The sequence below is a fragment of the Scyliorhinus canicula genome, chromosome 8 (assembly GCF_902713615.1).
Source record: "Scyliorhinus canicula chromosome 8, sScyCan1.1, whole genome shotgun sequence".
NCBI lineage: Eukaryota > Metazoa > Chordata > Chondrichthyes > Carcharhiniformes > Scyliorhinidae > Scyliorhinus > Scyliorhinus canicula.
In genome coordinates this window covers 23844726-23866725 of record NC_052153.1, presented here as the reverse complement: position 1 = coordinate 23866725, position 22000 = coordinate 23844726, and the positions used below count along the sequence as shown (strand labels likewise).

Sequence of the window (22000 nt, the reverse complement as noted above, 5' to 3'; positions counted from 1 at the left end):
AAAGGAAACACTGAGATGACTGACTCACCGCGACATATTGATACTTGCTCTCCGTTGATCAGTGCATCAACAGTGACTGCAGAGAGTTCTGTTTGTATCTTGAACCATTCATACCCACTTATTTACAGGAAGTCAGAACAAGAGGCCCCTCTTTTTACAATGAAGGGCATGAATTTCAGCTGTGATAATGGCTGACATCTTGGCCCGACTCACTTTCATGGCGTCATTGAAAAATGAAACTCCAGCTTTTGGAAATGTCATAAATTTTCAATAACACAAGTGGAAGCCATCTGATGCTACATGCTTCCACCTCAACACTTTTCTTGAAATATTTTCTTTAGTACGAAGAGGCGCTTCATTTGACAACAGATATGTACAGTAAACAGAAATATACATAGAAATAGATGCAGGAGGGGGCCATTCAGCCCTTCGAACCTGCTCCACCATTCATTACAATCATGGCTGATCATGGAGTTCAATACTCTGACCCCGCCTTCCCCCCATATCACTTGATCTCTTTACCCGAAGAGCTGTATCTAATTTCTTCTTGTAATTCCACAGTGTTTTCACCTCAGCTGCTTTTTGTGGTAGTGAATGCCACAGATTCACCACTCCCTGGGTGAAGAAATTTCTCCTTATCTCAGTCCTAAAAGGTCTACCCCTTATCCTCAAACTATAGCCCCTAGTTCTGGATTCTCCCACCGTTGGGAACATTCTTTCTGAATCTACCCTGTCTAATCTGTTGGAATGAGATCTCCCCAATACTCGTCTAAACTCCAATGAATATAATCATAACCGGCTTAGTCTCTCCTCATATGACAGTCTCGCCATCCCAGGAATCAGCCTGGTAAATCTTCGCTGCACTCCATCCATAGCAAGAACATCCTTCCTCAGATAAGAGCACCGAAACCAATGGTAACTTACCAGCTTACGAGTAATTTACTAATTCACCAGTAATGTACTAGCTTCTACTAGGAAGCTGTACTTGCATCCAGCAACCTAGAAAGAAAGGACAAATGTAGAGAAAACTCCATCCATCAATGATACCTCCATGAGTGGAAATCCTTTCGGGATTTAATTCTAGTTCTCTATTCATTCAGTTTCTAAAATACCAAATAAAGGAATATTCCATCCTAAAACAAAGGCATGAAATGCATAGTGTAGAAAGTGTAGATGGATTTGATGTGCCGTGAAGAAATTGCAACATGTGACAGTGTGATATTTGTTTTGATCACAGGGCAGATGTTCTCAAAGGGTTACTTATCCAATATTGCAGAGAGAATGAATGTTAAATGGCCTCATTGTTAAGAATTGAATTATAGATGTCATATTGGAATGTTGTGCATAATTGCGAATAGAAAAACAAAGAGTGCGGCATTAATTATTGCCCATTTCATACTCATAATAATTTGACCCTCGTGTTTGTTTCAGCAATTGCCTGATATTGTTCCTGCTACGGGAAGCTGATGATTAACACATTGCTTATATATTTTCAAACATTGGTAGTGGTGTTAAAAAGATAAGTTTAAAAAAAAACTCTGGTGTAATAAATTTAATGGGATTCTGCATTCATAGCCCTCTAGCCAAGCCCATAATTCAGTAATATAATTATAATATTGACCCATTTATCATCTCACTGGAAAGAGCAACGCCCATACATTTTTAAATTTATTATCTTGACTGCATGTGTGATCCAGTTGTCTAGTATTCATTAACCTGAGGATGCATTTATTTTAAGCAGGTAGAGGCTTGCTAGGAGAGGGGGTTCCTCAACTGACCCTGTATACCTTGTTTTAATGATCCTGATTCAAAAAATGGACTTTTAGACTATTTTGCATCTTTGCTGTGCACTTCAGGAGCTGAACTGCCTGACACGTAATTTATGTAAAATTACGGTGTGTTTGCTGGAGAACCGTCTCATTATGTTGGATCAATTCTTTAGTCTCGTCTGGAGCGAACCGATAGTTATTGTCAGTTCATTCAGGAAAGGAGCAGGCTATCTCCTAGAGTGGTCATGCCATTTTGTTTTGTCCATATGATGAGTGCATCACATTGCACTACAAAGCAAACTATGTATTTGCCACCTCAATCCCATTTCAGTCTATCTCTGGATGACTTTGGTCTTGCCCAGCGCCACTTTGGCTTCACGACTCGTGGAAAACTGGGCACAAGATATAAGATGCGTTCCCGACGACTTCTGTGTGCCACTAACACCAGACCCCGACCCCTACATCCTCTTTCTAAAGAGACCAGTGTCAACTGGTGAAAATACTGACTTGTCGTGTAGTTGAATAAGCTTTCCACATCCCGCAGCATCAAGGCTCGAGAGCCCTGTACCATTGGCAGAGGTTAACATTTGTACTGCTGAACTAAAATAAACATTTTCCTGTTTCTACATGAACCTCTAAATGTCAATCAGACTGGAGAGCCTGTGCCTGTTAACTGATTTATTAACAACTGGAAGCATTCGCGACTGAACGATGATCTTGTGCAGCGAAACACAATATTGACTTGGTAATAAAGTCAATTTGTTCAGTCTCTTGACTGAGTAGATTAAAAAAGCTACAACAATTAAATGAAAAAGATAATATATTTCACGTCAGTCATTTATGAGTATTTCTTGCCACCAGGATGTATTCCCTCTTTACAGTAATGTGGTTATTCCTACAGGTGAAATGTGACCAGTACTGGCCTTCTAGAGGTACTGAAACCTTTGGATTAATCCAAGTCACCCTACAGGATACGGTTGAATTGGCAACCTACTGCGTGAGAACATTAACATTAGACAAGGTATAACTTTTGTCCTTCTTTAAAAGCTAATGATTTGTTTTTTTCAAAAATAATGTAAATCTTCTTTACTGCTATGACATTTATAGCCCAGCTTGGTCCTGATCTAATAAATGAAGCCAGTGACTAATCCAGATACTCTTATTTTCGACCATGCGAAATACAGCCTAACATCTACTGAGACATTGCCGTGCAGTGCTCTTTAATAATAATTCACAGGAAGAAACATAGAGGGCGGGATTCTCTGACCCCGGGCTGGGTCAGAGAATCGCCGCGGCCGGCACGCCTACCCGACGGGGTAGCCGGGGGCCGCTCTACGGGCCTCCCCACCCCACCCCCCCTCCCAACCACCCCCGGCGATTCTCCTTCCGGGATGGGCCGAGCGGCTGTACCAAAAAACCCAAGTCCCGCCGGCACCGTTCTGACCTGGTCTTAGCTGGCGGGATCTCGGCGTGGAAGGATCCGGGGGTGGACTGTGGGTAGAAGGGGGGGTTCTGACCCCGGGGGGGGGGGGAGGCGGGGTAACCACTGTGGCCTTACCCGCAATCTCCGCTGTAGCCTGGCCCGCAATCAGGGCCCACCGATCGGCGGGGCGGCCTCTCGGGCTGGGGGCCTCCTTTGTTCCTCGCTGGCCCCTGTAGCCCTACGCCATGTTGCGTCAGGGCCGGCACGGAGAAGGGAGACACCGCGCATGCACGGACCCGCAGCGCCCATCTGACGCCAGGATCAGCAGCTGGTGCAGCGTGGGTCACTCCAGTGCCGTGCTGGCCCCCCTGTAGGGGCCAGAATTGCTAATCCTGAGGCCATGTTGACGCTGTTGGGAAATGCAATGGCGTTTACGATGACGCCAACACTTCGCCTCAGGATCAGAAAATCCCGCCCAGAATCTTTCGCCTTGAAAGGAGGCAAATCAGGTACAATAATAGATGTATAGAAGATACTAAATGAATGAGAGAATCTCAGCTCTGAGCATTGTCTCCAGTTAAGTCACAGCTGGAGGACAAAGGGGCAAAGGTACAAATTTTTAGAGCATAAATTCAGGTCGATATCACAAAACCCTTTTTGGAATCCCAACAGTGCAAAAAGAGGCCATTCGGCCTATCAAGTCTGCATCACCCTTCGAAAGACCACCCGAGCTATGCCCAATCCCCTGCCCTGTAATCCCACCCTAAGGGACAAATTAGCATGGCTAATGCACCTAACCTACAGATCTTTGGACTGTGGGAGGAAACAGGAGCACCCGGAGGAAACCCACGCGGACACAGGGAGAAAGTGCAAACTCCGCACAGTCACCCAAGCCCGGAATTGAACCCAGGCCCCTGGTGCTGTGAGGCAACAGTGCTAACCACTGTGTCGTTCTTCTTCATACTTCATACAAAAAGAGTGCTTAATACATGGAAGTGGGGAATAGTCAAGGGAAGAATTCTTGCCATTCCAGAGGTTAGTTAGATGCTATGAAATAAATTTCAGGTTTCAACACATGGATGAGCTAAGTGATCTGAATGGCTCCTTTGTTAGTTTATTGGGATGTAATTATTTGACTCCTTTCTGAAATTATTGCCCCTCTAGACATTGCTCATTCCCAAATTGGAATGCCTGTATCCCCTGAGAGACAGCCAGCAGTGGGGCAAGCTGCAGCATAGATTTTAAGCGATATTTTTAACCGAGGTCTTCTAAATTCATTTGAGTATTAGTGGGTTCCATTCTACTCTTAATGCGCTCATTTCCAGTGTTAGGATATCAAAACTATAATAAACGACTGTGCATGGAGTAGCCTAATTAGTTGTTGATGGCCTGTTTTAAATCACAGTGGACGGAATATTACCATAATTTGTCATTGCCAGGTTTGGACTGAAAACCAGCGTGCACTTCTCTAGATGCACAGCCGTGTTTTCAGACCAGATCTTCTGGCATTTAGTGCACAGAAAATCTGGGCGTGTAGTTTACGCCGTCACTCTGGCGGGGCGGGGTCGGATAGAGTCAGCAAGGCCAGCTCCACAGAGGTCGGAATGCCATCTGTGAAGGGCACTCCAATCAGCACTGGAATCAACCCCCCACCCCACCACGAACATGGGGGACTTTCCACAATAGAGGTATGAGGGACCCTCTTCCCACATTGCCCGCTGCAGAAACACACACGTATCGAGGGCTCATTTCCACACTCGGTTCCCCCTCCCTCCATTGCACATAAGGGGGAACAATGGGACTCGCCCATGGCACTGGCCACTGGCAAAGGTTGAAATTGCCATGGTGGTATGACCAGCCTGTGCCACCGGGCAGTGTCAGCAGGTCCATCCCTCTCCTCCCAGGGGGCTACACCTTGGTGCCTCCAGCGGGATCACCTTGCCTGAATCCCGGGGTGGAATTTTCCCCGGAGGGACTTTCCGTTCCTGCCAAAGCCAATGCACCTATGAATGGCTCGCCAAATTTTCCAGCCCTACCCCCTCTGTGACGGCACCATTAGGCCCTTTCTTAGAAAGCTGTGGTAAACCTCGTCGAGGTAATGCCATGTCAGTGAGGTTTGAATCTTCAGAGACGAGGAATCATGTGGTGGGGAGGCTCGTTAATAATATTAAAATTTATTAAAATGTATTCAAATGCAGGAACCTCATTACCTCACCGGTGAAGGGCGGGCTGAAATCAGGAAATGAGATCTCACCGACTAGAATCTCGTCCCCCAACTCTCACAGGACTTTGCGCTTACTGTGGACACTCCCAAAATCCCACCCTGTTGCATTGCACCTCTTTAAATTGTCTTTCCCGAATGGGTGTGGGTGTCTGTTGCCAAGGTGGACTTCTTCAGATTTAGATTCAAACTTTGTTACAGTTTAAGGGAAGGAACTCCTCCTCAGCAATGTCTCTCCACCACTCGCCCCACCCATGACTGTCATTTCATGGAGCACGCTGCACTTCACACACAAGTGTGGAGAGAGTGTGCTCACCAGCAAAAGTGAGCTTCAGCCTCACTATTTTTGATGGCTGATCAACAGCCTTGATTCCTTTTGCACAAGTGCGCCATCTTAGATTTGTTGTCTTCTCCGCTCGTCAGGAATCCTAGACGTGCAACTTTGCTGTCAAATTATGCCTCTGGTTAGGCTTAGGAAGAGGTTGAAAACCTAATTCTTCCTCTGGAAATCCTTGATAATCCCTGTCAACCGCAGAGTGCAATCATTCTCATGAAATGTCACTGCTGCTTTGTTGAAGGCGGTATGTAAAAAAGGACTTCTCTATCTGAGCCATATATGAACCATGTGAGGGAGGTGTCTTCTGTCTCGTACACATGTGCACATACTTGTGCAAGAATTTGTGGCAGCAGAAGTTATTTTTCTAATTGCTCCCTTTGTAAATTCCCATGCTCACAGACTCATGTTAGTTTGTAGGAAGCAAGTACAGTGCAATCTCCAAATCAGCTATCCGCACACCTTTCTCTGTTTAGATTCGATGTGAGGTAGTCAGACCTGGAGGGCAAACCCAAGTTTCATTCATTGAGACAACAAGCTGCGTAATTTAATTTACACATGAGAGGCGCCAGAAAATTATTATGTATGTCAGTGTGGAAAACGTCACCTTTTAGCACGCCCAAAATGAACCTTTTTTATTTTAGTTATTATACATGTTCTCATCAGTCTGTTGATAAAAACATCCATTGTTCCAATAGATTGGCTCCAGTGAAAAGAGGGAAGTGCGACAATTCCAGTTCACAGCGTGGCCTGATCATGGGGTCCCAGAGCACCCTACACCATTCCTGGCCTTCTTGCGGCGAGTGAAAGCCTGTAACCCTCCAGACGCCGGGCCGATGGTGGTACATTGCAGGTAGGCGATACCTTCAGCAAAGGCAATGCAGTCAGGAAGCTGACTTTTTTTAACACAAAAAAAATGGCTGGTATGCCACGTCAGTTGACTCTTGGAGTAAAAGCTTTGTTTCACCACTTTTAATTTAAGACTCCTCTAATCTTTTGCTGGGAGATATGGGGGTTAGGGGGGCGGTTTTCAGCCCACGTTCGCTGGCAGAGAATGGCGACCCGGGCGGAAAATACGGCGGGAATTGGGAAATGCCAGCAAGATTGCATCTCCCAATTTTCCAGCCCCTCATAAATCTATAATATTTCTTTTTGCCGCTAACAGTGAAAGGCTTGATCATTCAAATGAACGTTGGGTGGGTTAGTTCCAGGAAATTAACATTTGGGATATTTATGAGTCATTTGGGATATGGCATGTTGGTAAGTATAGCTTTCCTGGGAAGAAAAATATGGGCGAGGTTCTCCGTCCCGCCGCACCTGTTTTCTGCTGCGGCACAGCCTCGCCGGCAGCGGGATTCTCCGTCCTGGCAGGCAGCCAATGAGGTTTCCTACTGTGGACGCCCTCACTCCGTCAGGAAATCCATGGGCGTGGGTACGCTGCCGGCGAAGCAGAGGATCCCACCGACAGAGAATCCAGCTGGTGACATTTAACCGACAAATAGAAGAAGAAACGTTTGCATTCATATAGCAACTTTCACACCCTCAGGACATCGCAAAGTGTTTTGAACCGATGAAGTACTTTTTCAAGTGTCTTGCCAGTGATGCTCACATCCCATGAACAAATGGAAAGAAGTGTAGTTGCTGTTGTATGTAGGAAAAGTAGCAGTAATTTGGGCACAGCAAGCTCCCACAAACAACCATGTGATAAGAACCAGCTAGATTGTTTTTGTGAGGTTGATTGGTGAGTAGGTATTGGCCGGGCACTGGGGATAGCTTCCCTCCTCATTTTTGAAATAGTGGCACATCTTCTTTCCTGGACATCAGAAAGGGCCTTGGTGTAACTCCTCGTCTGAAAGTTGGCGGGCGGATTCTCCGCCAGCGTGATTCTCCGTTATGCCGGCGCCCGGGAGGTTTCCTGACAGCGAGGGGCTGCCCCACAATGGGAAACCCCATTGACCGGCTGGCGTAACGGAGAATCCCGCCGGTCGGTCGGGGCAGAAATGTGGCGCGGCGGGGCGAAGAATCCCACCCCTGCATCTCCGACAATGCAGCACTCTGAATGAGTACACAGGAGAGTCAGTATGATGTTGTGTGCTCAGGGCCTAGATTGATGTGTGGGCTCAAGGAAACCTGACCTGTGCACATTTGTACCCTCGAAATTGCATACCCGACCCATGAGTGACTTTGCCCAGGAATTTTGTTTGTTCACACAGGGGGCAGGTTCATAGAATATAATCCCGACAGCGCAGAATTAGGCCATTCAGCCCATCCAATCTGCACCAACCCTCCGAAAGAGCAATCCACCTGGACCCACTGCACCTCCCTACCCCGTAACACCACGCATTTATCATGACCAATCCACCTAACCTGCTCACCTTTGCAGTCTGCGAGGAAACCGGAGCACCCAAAGGAAACCCTTGCAGACACAGGGAGAATGTGCAAACTCTAGGCAGAGAGACACCCAAGGCCAAATTGAACCGGGTCCCTGGTGCTGTGAGACAGCAGTGCTGACCACTGTGACACTGGTTCACAGTGTATTTTCCCAGCCATGAGATGTGTTGATAAGATTGTTGATTAGTAGGCTCACCTTAGTTTTCCAACACAGCGGCACAGCTCCCAGCATGGTTTAAAGGCCACATAATCCTCAATCTGTACTCCTATGCCAACCCATGTGTCCTCAGATTACCAAATCCACCTCAAATCACCCATGCCCCTTCAGATTTCCCATGTCTCTGCATCCTCGTGCCCCTCAGATCCTCCATGCCATCTCCATGCCCACCACCCACTTTGATTCCTTCCGTATCCCTTTGCAATCCTGTGGCCTCTCATGTCCCCCAAACCCCTCCATTGCCCCATGTATCCTAAAAAAAAATGCAATTCCTTAAGTGCCTGTTAGGTTTGTGAATAAACAATAAACCACCTCACTGGCAGTTTCTGTTATTAATGCCTCTCAAAAGTATCAGACATTCATACCCCTGCTGAGCTGAAGCTATTCAAGCTTTTGAAACACAGCCAAGCATTCAAAGTGGCTACAGCTGTCATAACAAAGGTGTCCAGCTACATTGGCTGACACTGACAGAACAGAATGATGTTCCATTTCTATCTCAAACCAGAGTAGCTGTCAATCAATGGAGGGGTGCAGATGCAGAGATATTTTTTTCAACTTTCAAAAGCAAGGATTTTTAGCCGCCTGAGCTGTCAGTCGATTGAAATCAAAATATGATTTGCTGATACTGATAGGAGATTTATTTTGCATTTTTAATGCCCTGTGGCATTTCTGACAATTAGACGGGCAGCACGGTGGCGAGGTCCCAGGTTCAATTCCGGCTCTGGGCCACTGTCCGTGTGGAGTTTGCACGTTCTCCCGGTGTTTGCGTGGGTTTTGTCCCCACACCTCAAAGCTGTGCTGGATAGGTGGATTGGCCGAGCTAAATTGGCCCGTAATTGGAAATAATTAATTGGGTACTCTAAATTTTTAAAAATTAAAATAAAATTCTGACAATTAAAGAAGTACTGTAATGCATGACCGCAATTACACAATGTTGGTCAATGTAAAGGTCAATGGTACGGAATCCAATAGTGACATTTGAATGTGTCAAAACATTTTACACTTAAGTTTCCTAGCTTCCCCCAATGGTTGTGAACTCGCCAAAGTGGTGTGTTTCTCGAGCTGGATAAAGCCCTAAATAAAATTCACACCAGCACAAGTAAATGTGTGTCGGAGGAAATACAACTTTGCTGTGGGGCTCACAATTGGGATCCTGACCTTGGAAGAGGTTCATGTGTGTTTTGCACCAAGGCCTTCCAGACTTGTCAACAAGCTACAGAAACAATATGTGGGGTTGGGAAGGCAGAGAGAAGTTGTTTGCCCAGTTAAAAACAACTAAATTCAGCATTTTATGTGCTGATTTGCACCTTCATTGGGAGACAGTAATCCAGTCCCAGGTTCTGAAGTGGGTCCTGAACCCATATTCTCTGAATCAGAGGCTGGTTCCTAAAACTCTCCGCCACTTGTATTTAAGCAGTATAGTTTCTGAATCTTTTGTAGAGTAATTAATAGTTGATTGCTATGATTAGTCAACGACTCGATTGCCGTTTAATCATGACACTCCTGGAGTGGTAGAGGGGAAACTAGATGGACCTTTCCTCATCTAGAAATTCCTATGTTCTTCTCTTCCACTGTGGAAGGCATCACGCCCAAGCCTCATCGTGTCTTCACCCAATGCCCACACGTACAGACATCTAGCAGTGCTTTTTAGGTAGTGTTCAGAAGCAGAAACTCCAAGTTTCCCCTCTTAACCTAAAGGTGCTGTGGCCCACTTGCAGTGACACTACCACTGCCTCATCTCAGGTCAGGGAATTGCGTGCAGAAAAAAAACCAACAAGTCTCTCCGGCTCAGCTGCTGAATACATATGCGATGCAGAACAAGAGACAGAAGTGAGAGAGCAGGACAGCGTTCCAACGGTGAGGGGCCAGGATGGGCAGGAGGGTCTGAATAGTCTCCTTCAATTCTAAAAAAAATTCTAATGTACCATCAATCGAAACAGCTTTGGAGGGGTTTTTGCGAATGCAGCTGATGCTGCCATTATCAAATCATAATAATTCAAAACATCACCAGCGGCACTTGATAATAAATGAAACTGAGATGTACACATTTGCCAGAGATACTGCTTGAGGATTATGTGTAGCAGGTTTTATTAATGCTGTCAAAAAGGACTTTAACTGACAATTATGAGAGAGGCTTACAGAGTAGCTTCATTTGAAAAACAACAATTACAATCAGGAAGGCTGATGTGCATTCTGAAAGCCCTGGTGAAGTGCCAATGAATCAGTCCTTCTAAATTCCTTCTGAAAGAAACAGTGGCTCATTTTGATGGTATTAAGGGAGATGCCAGGGATGATCAGGGTGAATTCTCAAGATCAGCTATCTCTCTGATCCATATCATAAAAGATCTTCTGATCATTACTTTTATTCTTTCACAGGATGGTGGGCATCCATGGCTAGGCAAGCATTTTTTTGCCCTTTCCTGATTGCGCTTATTGATCGTGTATTGTGTTTAGACTTGCCGAAGCGTCACGGACAAAATTTGTGTGCTTTTTTATTGCCCATTTGAATTTAAAGGGTTTGTATTTTCCTGTCACTTAGAGTGATTGTTCTGATCAAATAGGTCCAGAAGCATGCTTTCTGAGAGTTTTACAGTAAAGAAAGTTACTTATTGCCACACCAGAGGTTTAAAAGGCAAAGTCTCAATCACTTGACTCACATACACAAATATTGTATATAGTTTCAGGTAAAACAATACAATTTATGATTGTCTTCGGCCTTTTTTGTGGCAGGCCTGTGGTTTCTTAGATAGGTTGATGCTTTAGTTGAAGTGAAGATCTTGTAAAGCAGAAGATTGCCAGTAAGCTGTGAGGTTTCTTGTATTTGAATGTCTGGGAGGTTGGTTCTCATATAACATGAAGTTGGAACAGTTTGGGGCGTGTCCTTCTCCCACTTCCAATGTATTGCTGTTAATTACCTTTGTCAAGGTAAAGACACCATACTCCCAGGTGACTGGTGGTGATTTAACCTGAGGATCACCACACCTCAGACAAGGAGCAATGTTGAAAAGATGAGTACTTCATGCCTAACCTCAGCCGGTACGGGAATTGAACCCGCCCTGTTGGCCTTGCCCTGCATCACAAACCTGCTGTCCAGCCAACTGAGCTAATCCGGCCCCTTATTAACTTTAGTTACTTAGATGACCCACAACTGGTTTGATTGAACTCTGCCTCTGAACAGCTTCTTGCTGTTATTATAAAAGCAGGCAACAAAATGACTTCTTAACCATGTGACTTGCACAAGTTCAAAGTCCTTTTTCCAAAAAATAAGTGGTGGGTTGATTAAAAAACGTGTATTATTGTTTGATACCTTAGCTTTCACATTTGCCTGACAGACATTGAGTTTATTTTGTCCATGGTGAGCTGTGCTGGAATGCTGTAGTTATTTTATTCATGGTCCATCCTTCAACAAAGGGAAGTGTGAAGTCCCCAGATGTACATATTTAATGAGGTATTTGCTTGAGACTCCGGATTACCTGAAGTTTCAAATGCCAAAGTCTTACATGGCTTTCAGTGGCCATTTTAATAGTCTGCTCGTGTACAAAATTTCAAAGTATTGACTGAAAGTTCATAAATACTGGAACATGACAGAAGTAACCACTCAAATTCTATGAATCACATTTAATTTGGCTGCCTGCTAATTATTTGCACATAGTGTTCCATAAAGTTCTGTTCTTTATGTTATTATGCAAGGGATGAGAAAGTCAACTGTGGAAAGGCAGATTTGACTTCATGCTGTACCTTTGGTTCAGGCATTGTTTGCGTCAAACAATCAGAGGTTGCGGTGGAATAGTAATAATATCCACTGAACTAATAATCAACAGGTACACGCTAATAGGCCCAGGGCATGGGTTCAAATCCACTGCAGCAGTTAGTGGAATTTAAACTTAATCAATAAGCTGGGGCTGGTTTAGCTCACTGGGCTAAATCGCTGGCTTTTAAAGCAGACCAAGCAGGCCAGCAGCACGGTTCGATTCCCGTACCAGCCTCCCCGGACAGGCGCCGGAATGTGGCGACTAGGGGCTTTTCACAGTAACTTCATTGAAGCCTACTCGTGACAATAAGCGATTTTCATTTCATAAATCTGGAATTAACAGCTAGTCCCAGTAATGGTGACCATGAATAACATTGTTGATTATCGTAAGATCTCACCTGGTTCACTCATGCCCTGTAGGGAAGTACATCTCCTGTTCTTACCTTGTCTGGTCAATTTATGATAGACCGGTAGGTCAGCTCTTAATACCCTCTGAAATTGCCAAGCCAGCCACTCAAAGAGGTACAAAGTCAAGGGAAAAAAATGAAACCAGATGGACTTTCCTGCATTGACAAAAATACGGGAAATGACAAAGGTAAATCTGCCCTTACTAATATCAAATTAAGAGAGGTGTCCCAGAGACGATTCAAATGTCAGCCTGACATAGTCAAGCTCACCAAACCATATCTTACAATGTTCCAGATATCAACATCACCCGAGATAGGGACAGGCCATACCCACCAGAGGAGGTGACACAGTGGGAAGGGAGATACCCTGGGCATCTACTCTTGACCTCATCAAGTCTCATGGCACCTGATCAAACAAGGGCAAGGAAACCTCCTGCTGATGACCACCTCCCACTGCCACAACCCCACCCCAGCCGATGAGTCAGTGTTCGTCCATGTTGAAAACCAATTAATAAATGCATTGAGGGTGGCAAGGGCACAGAATTTACTCTGGGTGGGGGACTTCACCAAAACTGGCTTGGTTGCATCACAACTGACTGAGTGGGCTGAGTGCTGGAGGACAAAGCTGCTAGACTGGGTCTGCAGCAGGCGCTGAGGGAACCAACAAGAGAAGAACATCTACTTGACCTCGTCCTCACCAACCTGCCTTTCGCAGATGCATCTGCCACAAGAGTATCGGTAGAAGTGACCACCCCACAGTCGTGTGGAGTCAAAGTTCCTTCTTCACATTGAGGGTACCCTCCATCATGTTTTGTGGCACTACCACTCTGCTAAATGGGGTAGATTCAGAAAAGACCTAGCAATTCAAAATTGCTTCCATGAGACGCTGTGGGTCACCAGCACATGGGCACAGTGTTTAGCATTGCACTGCTGCCTTACAGCGCCAGGCACCCGGGTTCTTTTCCAGCCATGGGTGACTGTTTGTGTGGAGTTTACATTTTCTCCCTCTGACTATGTGGCTTTTCTCCGGGTGCTCTGGTTTCCTCCCACAGTGCAAAGATGTGCAGGTTAGGTACATTGGCCATGCTAAATTGCCTCCCACAGTACAAAGATGTACAGGTTAGGTGGGCTTATGGGGATAGGGCGGGGGAGTGGGCCTAGATAGGTACTCTTTCAGTGCAGACTCAATTAACCAAATAGCCTCCTTCTGCACAGTAGGGATTCTACGTTATGTATGTTATCCGCAGAAGAATTATATTCAACCACAATCTGTAATCTCATAGCCTGGCATATCCCTCACTCCTCCATAATGATCAAGCCAGGGAATCAAACCTCATTCAATGAAGAGTGCTGGACAGCAAGCCAAGAGCAGCATCAGGCATAAAAATGAAGTGTCAACTTGATGGAGCTATAACGTAGGACAGATTGCATGCCAAGCAGTGGAAGCAGCTTGCGATAGAAATAGCTGAGCAACTGAACAATCAGTGGATCAGATCTAAGCTCTAGAGTCCTGCTACATCCAGCAGTGAATGGTGGTGGGCAGTTAAATAGCTAACCGGCGGAGGAGGCCCCAAAAATATCCCCATCCTCAATGATGGGGATGCCCAGCACATTTGTACAAAAGACAAGGTTAAGCTTTTGCAACAACCTTCACCCAGAAATATCAACTGAATGATCCATCATGGCCTCGTCCAAGGTCCGCAGCATCACAGATGTCAGTCTTCAGTCAATTCAGTTCACTCGATGTGATATGAAGCAATGTATGAAGGCATTAGATACTGCAAAAGCTGTGGACCCTTGACAGTATTCCAGCAATAGTACTGAAAACTTCTGCTCCAGAAGAGAAGCTGTTTCAATAAATCTACAAACTGGCATCCACCCGGCAGTGTGGAGAAATGCCCCTAGGTTTGTCATGTCCACGAAAAGCAGGACAATTACAACCCACCCAATTACTGCTCCATCAGTCTACTCTTCATCATTGACAAAGTAATAGAAGGTGTAGTCAATAGTACTACAGTATCAAGAGGCACTTACACAGCAATAACCTACTCACTGATTCTCAGATCGATTACACCGGGACAACTCAGCTCCATCAGTGTTGCACTCCTGTCGGTCAAAATGTGGACAGAAGAGCTGAACTCCAGAGGTGAGGTGAGAGTGACTGCCCTTGCCATCAAGACAGTTTTCAGCCGAGTGTGACATCAAGGAGTTCTGGCAAAGCAAACATCAATGGGAATCAGGGATAAATCTTCCCACTGGTTGGAGTCACTGGATGGCACAAAAAAGATTGGTCTGGTTTTTGGAGGTCAGTCATCTCAGTGCCAGGACATCACTGCAGGAATTCCTTGGGGTAGAGTCCCATGCCCAACCATCTTCAGCTGTTTCATCACTTACCTTCCTTCCATCATAAGGTCAGAAGCGAGGATGGTCTCTGAATATTGCACAATGTTCTTACACAATGTTCAGCACAGCCACAATGCCTCAGATGTTGAAACAGTCCAGGCCCAAATGTAGCAGGACCTAAACAATATTCAGTCTTGGGCAGACAAGTGGCAAGTAGAATTCGCTTCAAACAAGTGCTATGACCATCTCCAACAAGAGAGAATCTAACCAACTCCCCTTGACATTTAATGTCATTACAATTGCTGTACCCAGGGTCTCCCACTGGCAACATCCTGGGGATTTCCAGAGAAATCTAACTGGACCAGCCATAAAATTACTGTGGCTACAAGAGCAGGTCAGCCCTGAGAAGTCTGCAGCAAGTAACTCACCTCCTGTATCCCCAAAACCTGTCCACCACTTACAAGACCAAGTCAAGAGTGTGACGGAATCCTCTACAATTGCCTACACAAGTCGGCCATCTGCAACACTCAAGATGCTCAACAGCATCCAGGACAAAACTGCCCACTTGATTGGCACCCCATCCACGACCATAACTACTCAATCCCTCCAGCATCGATGCACAGTTGCAGCATTATGTGTACCATCAACAAGATGCACTGCAGCAGCTCACCAAGGCTCCTTCAACAGCATCTTTCAAACCTCTGACCGCTACCACCTAGAGGGACAAGAGCATGAGATACATTGGAATACTGCCAGCCGCATGTTCCCCTCAGGCCAAACACCATCTTCACTGTCAAAATATTGGAACCCCTTCCTCACAGCACCGTGGCTGTACCTGTAACACATGGACTGCAGCGGTTCAAGAAGGTGGCTCACTATCACCTTCTCCAGGGTAGTTAGGGATGGGCAGCAAATGTTGGCCTGGCCAGTGGCACCCAAATCGTGTGGAAAAACTTTAAAAAACAGTTACTCTTCCAGAGTTAAAGTGACATTTGCCATAATCATTGTTTATGATCATGGCGCCTGTTTCAAGTTTGCTACAAATCCAATTCTTGTATGCAACAATTGTATCATAGAATCATAGAATTTACTGTTCAGAAGGAGGCCATTCGGCCCATCGAGTCTGCACCGGCTCTCGGAAAGAGCACCCCACTTAAGCCCACACCTCCACCCTGCCCCCGAAAATCAGTAGCCCCACTTTAGCTGAGGGCAATTTAGCGTGGCCAATCCACCTAACCTGCACATCTTTGGAATGTGGGAGGAAACCTGAGCACCCGGAGGAAACCCACGCTGACACAAGGAGGACATGCAGACTCTGCACAGGCAGTGATCCAAGCCAGGAATCAAACCTGGGACCCTGGACTGTGAAGCAACTGTGCGAACCACTGTGCTACCGTGCTGCCCAAATGTGTGTGAAGAATTCATGACTATCTCAGGAGCAGTCAAATAAAAAAGTCATCTGTCTGGATTTGGCTTCAAAGAAGTTTGAATTAGAATTACAAGTCAGTGGTGGAAAAATGCCAATCTGCCAGAAAATATGAAGCTATTTACATGTAAAGTAATAACTGCACAGTGAATACTGAATAAGGGGATAATTGCAGTCCTGTCTTGTACTGAGTGTTGCATGTGATGGAACACATTTGTTCGCAACAGGGCATTTGACCAGTCACTTCATCTCATCTCAACCTGTCGGAGGTCAGATTAGAGATCCAGCATTTCTATTAGCTCATTGCTGTCATATTAATTCAGTTCTTTTTTCTCTTGTGTTTTTGCATGCTTATCTATCACCCTGTCCACATTTTTAATTCCCGTCCGAGGTACAACTGAAGCCCACTTTTATTCAGACTGGATAAAAATATGTGGGATGATCCCGCCGGCAGCGCACTATCACCTGCAGATTCTCCTGCGACGTGGGGTGATTTAAATGGGAAATTCCATCGACAAGCGGCGGGAATAGAGAATCCCGCCGCCAGAGATCGGCACGGCCAATTTCTCGGTCCTCGATAGCAGCGGTACTCGCAACGGGGAATCCAGCCCATGGATTTCAGTAACAAAGAAAGAGAATGGGGAAATAAATAAAACTCTTTTACTTGCAAAAGGATGTCTATGATGGGACACCATGGAGATAATACGTTAAACTAATGGAATGGAGGGAGAAGAACAATACTTTCAGACAGCAGGACTGGAGTACACAGATTCAACTTTGGGGAGTAAATTTCGGACAAATGTCAGGTAATGTTTCTTTACACGGAGCGTGATCAGCAGTCAGAACAGAACAAATGATTGAGGGTAGGACATGGAACTTATTTAGCGAGCAACTGAGGTTTGTAACATGGACTTCCACACGCTGACTCCTCCGGGGCAGGATGTCCACAGAAACTGAAACCGTCCTCCAAGAACCCCAGGATTCTGGTCCTGGGAGTGGGCAAATTGATGTTGGGACCTAAGTGGTCAGCCTTCATTTGAACCTAAAATGGAAGATAGAGGAAAGATTTGTCAGATGAAACAACTGAAAATGCTAAACGTCAACTTTAATTTTTTCAAAAAATCTGCTGCACCCTCGTGACAATTTCTGATAACAATGGAGGATTATTGTGGGCCTGTTTTAATCAAATAGACACTTTTCTATTTCGATTTAACTTAAATCCCCATATTTTTGCATGACTTTCTAACCGACTTAAACAGAGGGAGGAATTCCCCGTGATTTCTAATGCAAAGCATTAACATTTATTTGCAAGAGTGAAGAAAATCCAATACACATATCAGTAATTTCTCTCAGTGTTCACTGACTGAAAGGATTTTACATTGTTCCTGACAACAGCTAAAGTACCCCTGCTGATTGCAAATTGGAATTACCTGCATTCTAGGTAGTAATCCGGCCCAGGGGAGTAAACTATAACATAAACAAATAAAAATAGCTGCGACTGGATTACTCACTTAACCCGCTGAACCTTTCAGTTGTATCTTGGATGATGTGGCTCATCCCATCACAGCCGGTTTATAGTCGGTTATTTGAATGGCACCGTATTCCCACTACCAGTGAACCCAGCAAAAGTACGGCCAGTGGAAACGCAGCTGCAGCCTGTACATTTTCTTTTATTTCCTTTTCTTTTCATGTACTTAATTATCTGTTGAGCTGCTCGCAGAAAAATACTTTTCACTGTACCTTGGTACACGTGACCACAAACAAAATCCAATCCTTAAATCCAATCCAATCATTGACATGCTTCCCAGAGACTTCCAAAGGCAGTAGTCCATCCCTCCACACGGGATTGATGAAGATAATTGGGGTGAAACGCAGAGGTTTTGGCTGCAGATACTTCGACCCCATTTCACATGCTTCTCGGATATTAGCAGGGAGGATGTTGTTGCGCTCTGCCTTGACGCTAATTGCTCGTCTCAGGCCCTGTGAGATGACTCCCAGGGCCTTCATATCATTTTTGACGCTCATTCAGTATCCTTAATAAAGCAAGTGCCTGAGATCTGAGCCCCGAGGCTTTGGAGCTGGGATGTACTCATGCTTATCTCTGCTACCCTCTAAATATTCTAACAAATGCTGCAACTACTCAGCGCATTTTTTGAACCTTTCTGCTGCCTGCCCATGTCTTTCCCACCCTGTGATGTTGCAGGCTGGATTTCCATAGATTGCACAAGCATTCTTAGCCTGCAGGGGAAACCCTGCCTACAATGTCAATTCAATCCTTATCTGACACTGGGAGTGCACTGCGTTTACATGGCGTATCACTTGCATGCTCTAAGACAAGCTGAGAGCTGCAGACCCATCTGCTCTTCCAAGTACAGTGAAGGAGAGTCTACAGAACCCTCCCTTGCGATTTCTGTGCGATCTCCTGCTGTCTGAGATCTGACAGGCTGCAGATCCGCAGTGTTCTGCAAGGTGGGCAGCTATCGGACAGAGCTGTTGTGGTGGAAAAGGAGAGAACAAGTTAAGAACTTAAAGACTTCATCAAAATGATATTTAGGAGTAAAAATAAAAGGAGTTGGAAATCAGAAAGAAATGATAGGTGAGTAAAATGCTGATTCCCAAAGCATCTACAAAACAAAAGCTAACATTGGGGCCACAGTGTTTTGTCCTTAATGTGTCTGTGGAGAAACTAAAAGTTGGGAAAGGCAGTGTCTGTTATTTTTTTCACCCATCTCGAGCAAATCTAAAGTCCCCGGTCGGCAATTCAACCGAGAATTTAAAGTGTAGTGTTAGTTATTTTTTCTTGCTTTCGGACAAGTACAACTTTGAGCAAACTTTTACAAGCTAATTTATAAATGCAGGTTTCTGATGAATTGTGGAAAATTGGAAGCTCCTGCAAACATTGATTCTCTCCCTCTCTCTCTCTCTCCCCCCCCCCCCCCCCCCCCCCCCCCCCCCACCCATCATCTTGGCATCTACGAGGCAGTGGGGGAGTTGCAACTGACGATTATCAGTGTAGAGTAACTAAAAAGACTGACTAGGTGGGAATTAGTAGATATAGAAATGAAATGAGCTTGTAAAAAATCCATGAGATCCCCACTGAGTCTACCCGCAGATAGTTTGCACCATCTTAATTTACAGTCTTCGGGGAGGAGGCGTGGAAATTACGGGAAATGAACTTGTCAGTTATGGAGGCGGGGGCTGAATTTGGACAGGTATTGAGACCAAATCAGGAATGAGTTGGAGAGTGATTGTTCGGAAGGTCTGGCCTGAAGCATTTCAGCTGTTGGCAGGACATCAGTCTCCATGAATTGACTGCAATGGCACGTCTTCTGGTTGAGGAAACATGAGCACATCACAATGCCACAATGGACTATCTGAGAAAATAATTAATATCTGAGAAAACTTTGTTCAGTGTCCATTCTGTCTGATGAATGACATTCAGAACAGTTAGTCCGTCAGTGGTCTGTGGGGCAGTTTTAGTGTTGTCAGCATTCATCAATTTTGATGAACTTGGCCGGGATTCTCCCCTACCCGACGAGGCGGGGGTGTGTTGGAGTGGCGTGAACCACTCCGGCGTCGGGCCGCCCCAAAGGTGCAGAATTCTCCACACCTTTAGGAGCCAAGCCCTCACATTGAGGGGCTAGACCCGCGCCGGAGTGTTTCCCACTCCACCGGCTGGCGTGAATGGCCTTTGGCGTCATGCCAGCCGGGGCCGGAAGGACTTCGCCGGCCGGCGTAAGTCCGTGCATGCAACGGAGCATCAGCGGCTGCTGACGTCGTACCGGCGCAGGGGAGGGGGTCTCTTCCACCTCCGCCATGGTGAAGACCATGGCGAAGGCGGAAGGAAAAGAGTGCTCCCACAGCACAGGCCCGCCTGCCGATTAGTGGGCACCAATCGTGGGCCAGGCCACCGTGGGGGCACCCCCCGGGGTCAGATAGCCCCACGCCCGCCCCCCAGGATCCCGGAGCTCGCCCGCGCCGCCAATCCCGCCGGTCAGGTAGGTGTTTTGATTCCCGCCGGTGGGAGAGGCCTTTCAGCAGCCGGACTTCGGCCCATCGCGGGCCGGAGAATCGCCGCGGGGGGCCCGCCGACCGGCGCGGTGCGATTCCCGCCCTCACCGAATCTCAGGGGGCAGAGAATTCGGGACACGGCAGGGGCGGGATTGACGCCGGCCCCGGGCGATTCTCCGACCCCACATAGGGTCGGAGAATCCTGCCCCTTGTTTCTAATAGTGTACTTTGAAGTTGAATCAACTTAAATCAAGTAATTAAATTGCATTCAAACCAACTTTAAATCAAGATTTTAATGTCACTATCTTCAGATTTATGGCTGTTTTATTTACAAGAATCACATATGGCTCTCACCCAGTGATACCTGTTCTTTGTTCTCCACTCCTCAATCTACTTCCTTCGCTTCTTTATTTCCGCAGGCAATATCCAACAACGAATGCAGTTTCACCAATGTTGGCGGCCCTCCACTGTCTCTCACGAGTAATTATTTTTCACGTGTCCCTGGACAGTGAATTGTCATAGAAAGGAGGACATCACAGACATATCTGATTCTGTCCTCACTCAATACGGACATAAATTCAATACCTACTAGATCATGATTAAGAACAGGGACGTTAGATTATTTTCCTACCCTCCCCTGCCGGGGCAAGAATCCTTTAGTTCCCCAAACACTGCCTTGATTCCAGATAGACTGGGTAAGCGAACGTGGGGTGGATCCTGAAGATTCATCGGCGTTCGTCCCGAAGGTCAACCGGCGTGGGTCCCGAAGGGCGACTGGCGTGGGTCCCGAAGGGTGACTGGCGTGGGTCCCGAAGGGCGACTGGCGTGGGTCCCGAAGGGCGACTGGCGTGGGTCCCGAAGGGTGACTGGCGTGGGTCCCGAAGGGCGACTGGCGTGGGTCCCGAAGGGCGACTGGCGTGGGTCCCGAAGGGTGACTGGCGTGGGTCCCGAAGGGCGACCGGCGTGGGTCCCGAAGGGCGACTGGCGTGGGTCCCGAAGGGCGACTGGCGTGGGTCCCGAAGGTCGGCCAGTTGGCAAAAGTGGGTCCCAATTTTAAAAATTTGCAAAACACTGGACTAAACCATTGCATACTGGAATATAGGGACAGAAACAGGCCATTTAGCCCCTCGAGCCATGTCTGCCACTATTTAGTGAGACTGTGGCTGATCTGCAACCTAACTCCACATTCCCGCCTTCATTAAATATTGCTTATAAAAATCTATCAATCTCAGGTCTAAAATTTGCAGGTAATCTCACATCAATTGCCATTTGCGGGACAGCATTCCAAACTGATGCCATAGTTAGTGTGCAAAAAGTGTTTCCCAATTAAATCTGGCTCTTTTTTAGACAATGCCGCCGGTCCAAACTCCCCATCCTGAGGAAATAGTTTATGTCCCCCTTATATCCTGGAAAACCTTTGATCAAATACCGTATCCCCCTCAAACTTCTAAATTGCACAGATTACAACCCTAGGTGAAAATCCTATGCTGTGCTCTCTCCAAAGCCAATTTACCCTGCTGAGGGGCAGTGTCCAGAGCTGCTCACAGTACTCTCGGTGTGATCTAAGCAGGTTTTGCGTAGCTGAAGCTTTGACTTCTACCCTTTTGTATTCTAGTCTCTAGATATAAAGTCCAGGATTTAATTTGCCTATTTAATTGTTTTCTGTACCTGTTCATGACTTTTTAATGATCTATGTACCTGGATCTA

At 46.2% G+C, this 22000-nt stretch overlaps 1 protein-coding gene across 48 annotated transcripts in view; it reads left to right on the top strand.

Annotated features, from left to right (window-relative positions):
* The window catches only part of LOC119970160 (receptor-type tyrosine-protein phosphatase delta), a 2903826-nt gene that overhangs the window by 2856258 nt on the left and 25568 nt on the right, over nt 1-22000 (top strand). For all 48 annotated transcript variants that reach the window (XM_038804286.1, XM_038804284.1, XM_038804281.1 and 45 more), the window contains 2 exons: nt 2671-2790; nt 6446-6600. In XM_038804286.1, the coding sequence (XP_038660214.1) occupies nt 2671-2790; nt 6446-6600 (275 nt within the window). The remainder of the gene's footprint in view (nt 1-2670; nt 2791-6445; nt 6601-22000) is intronic.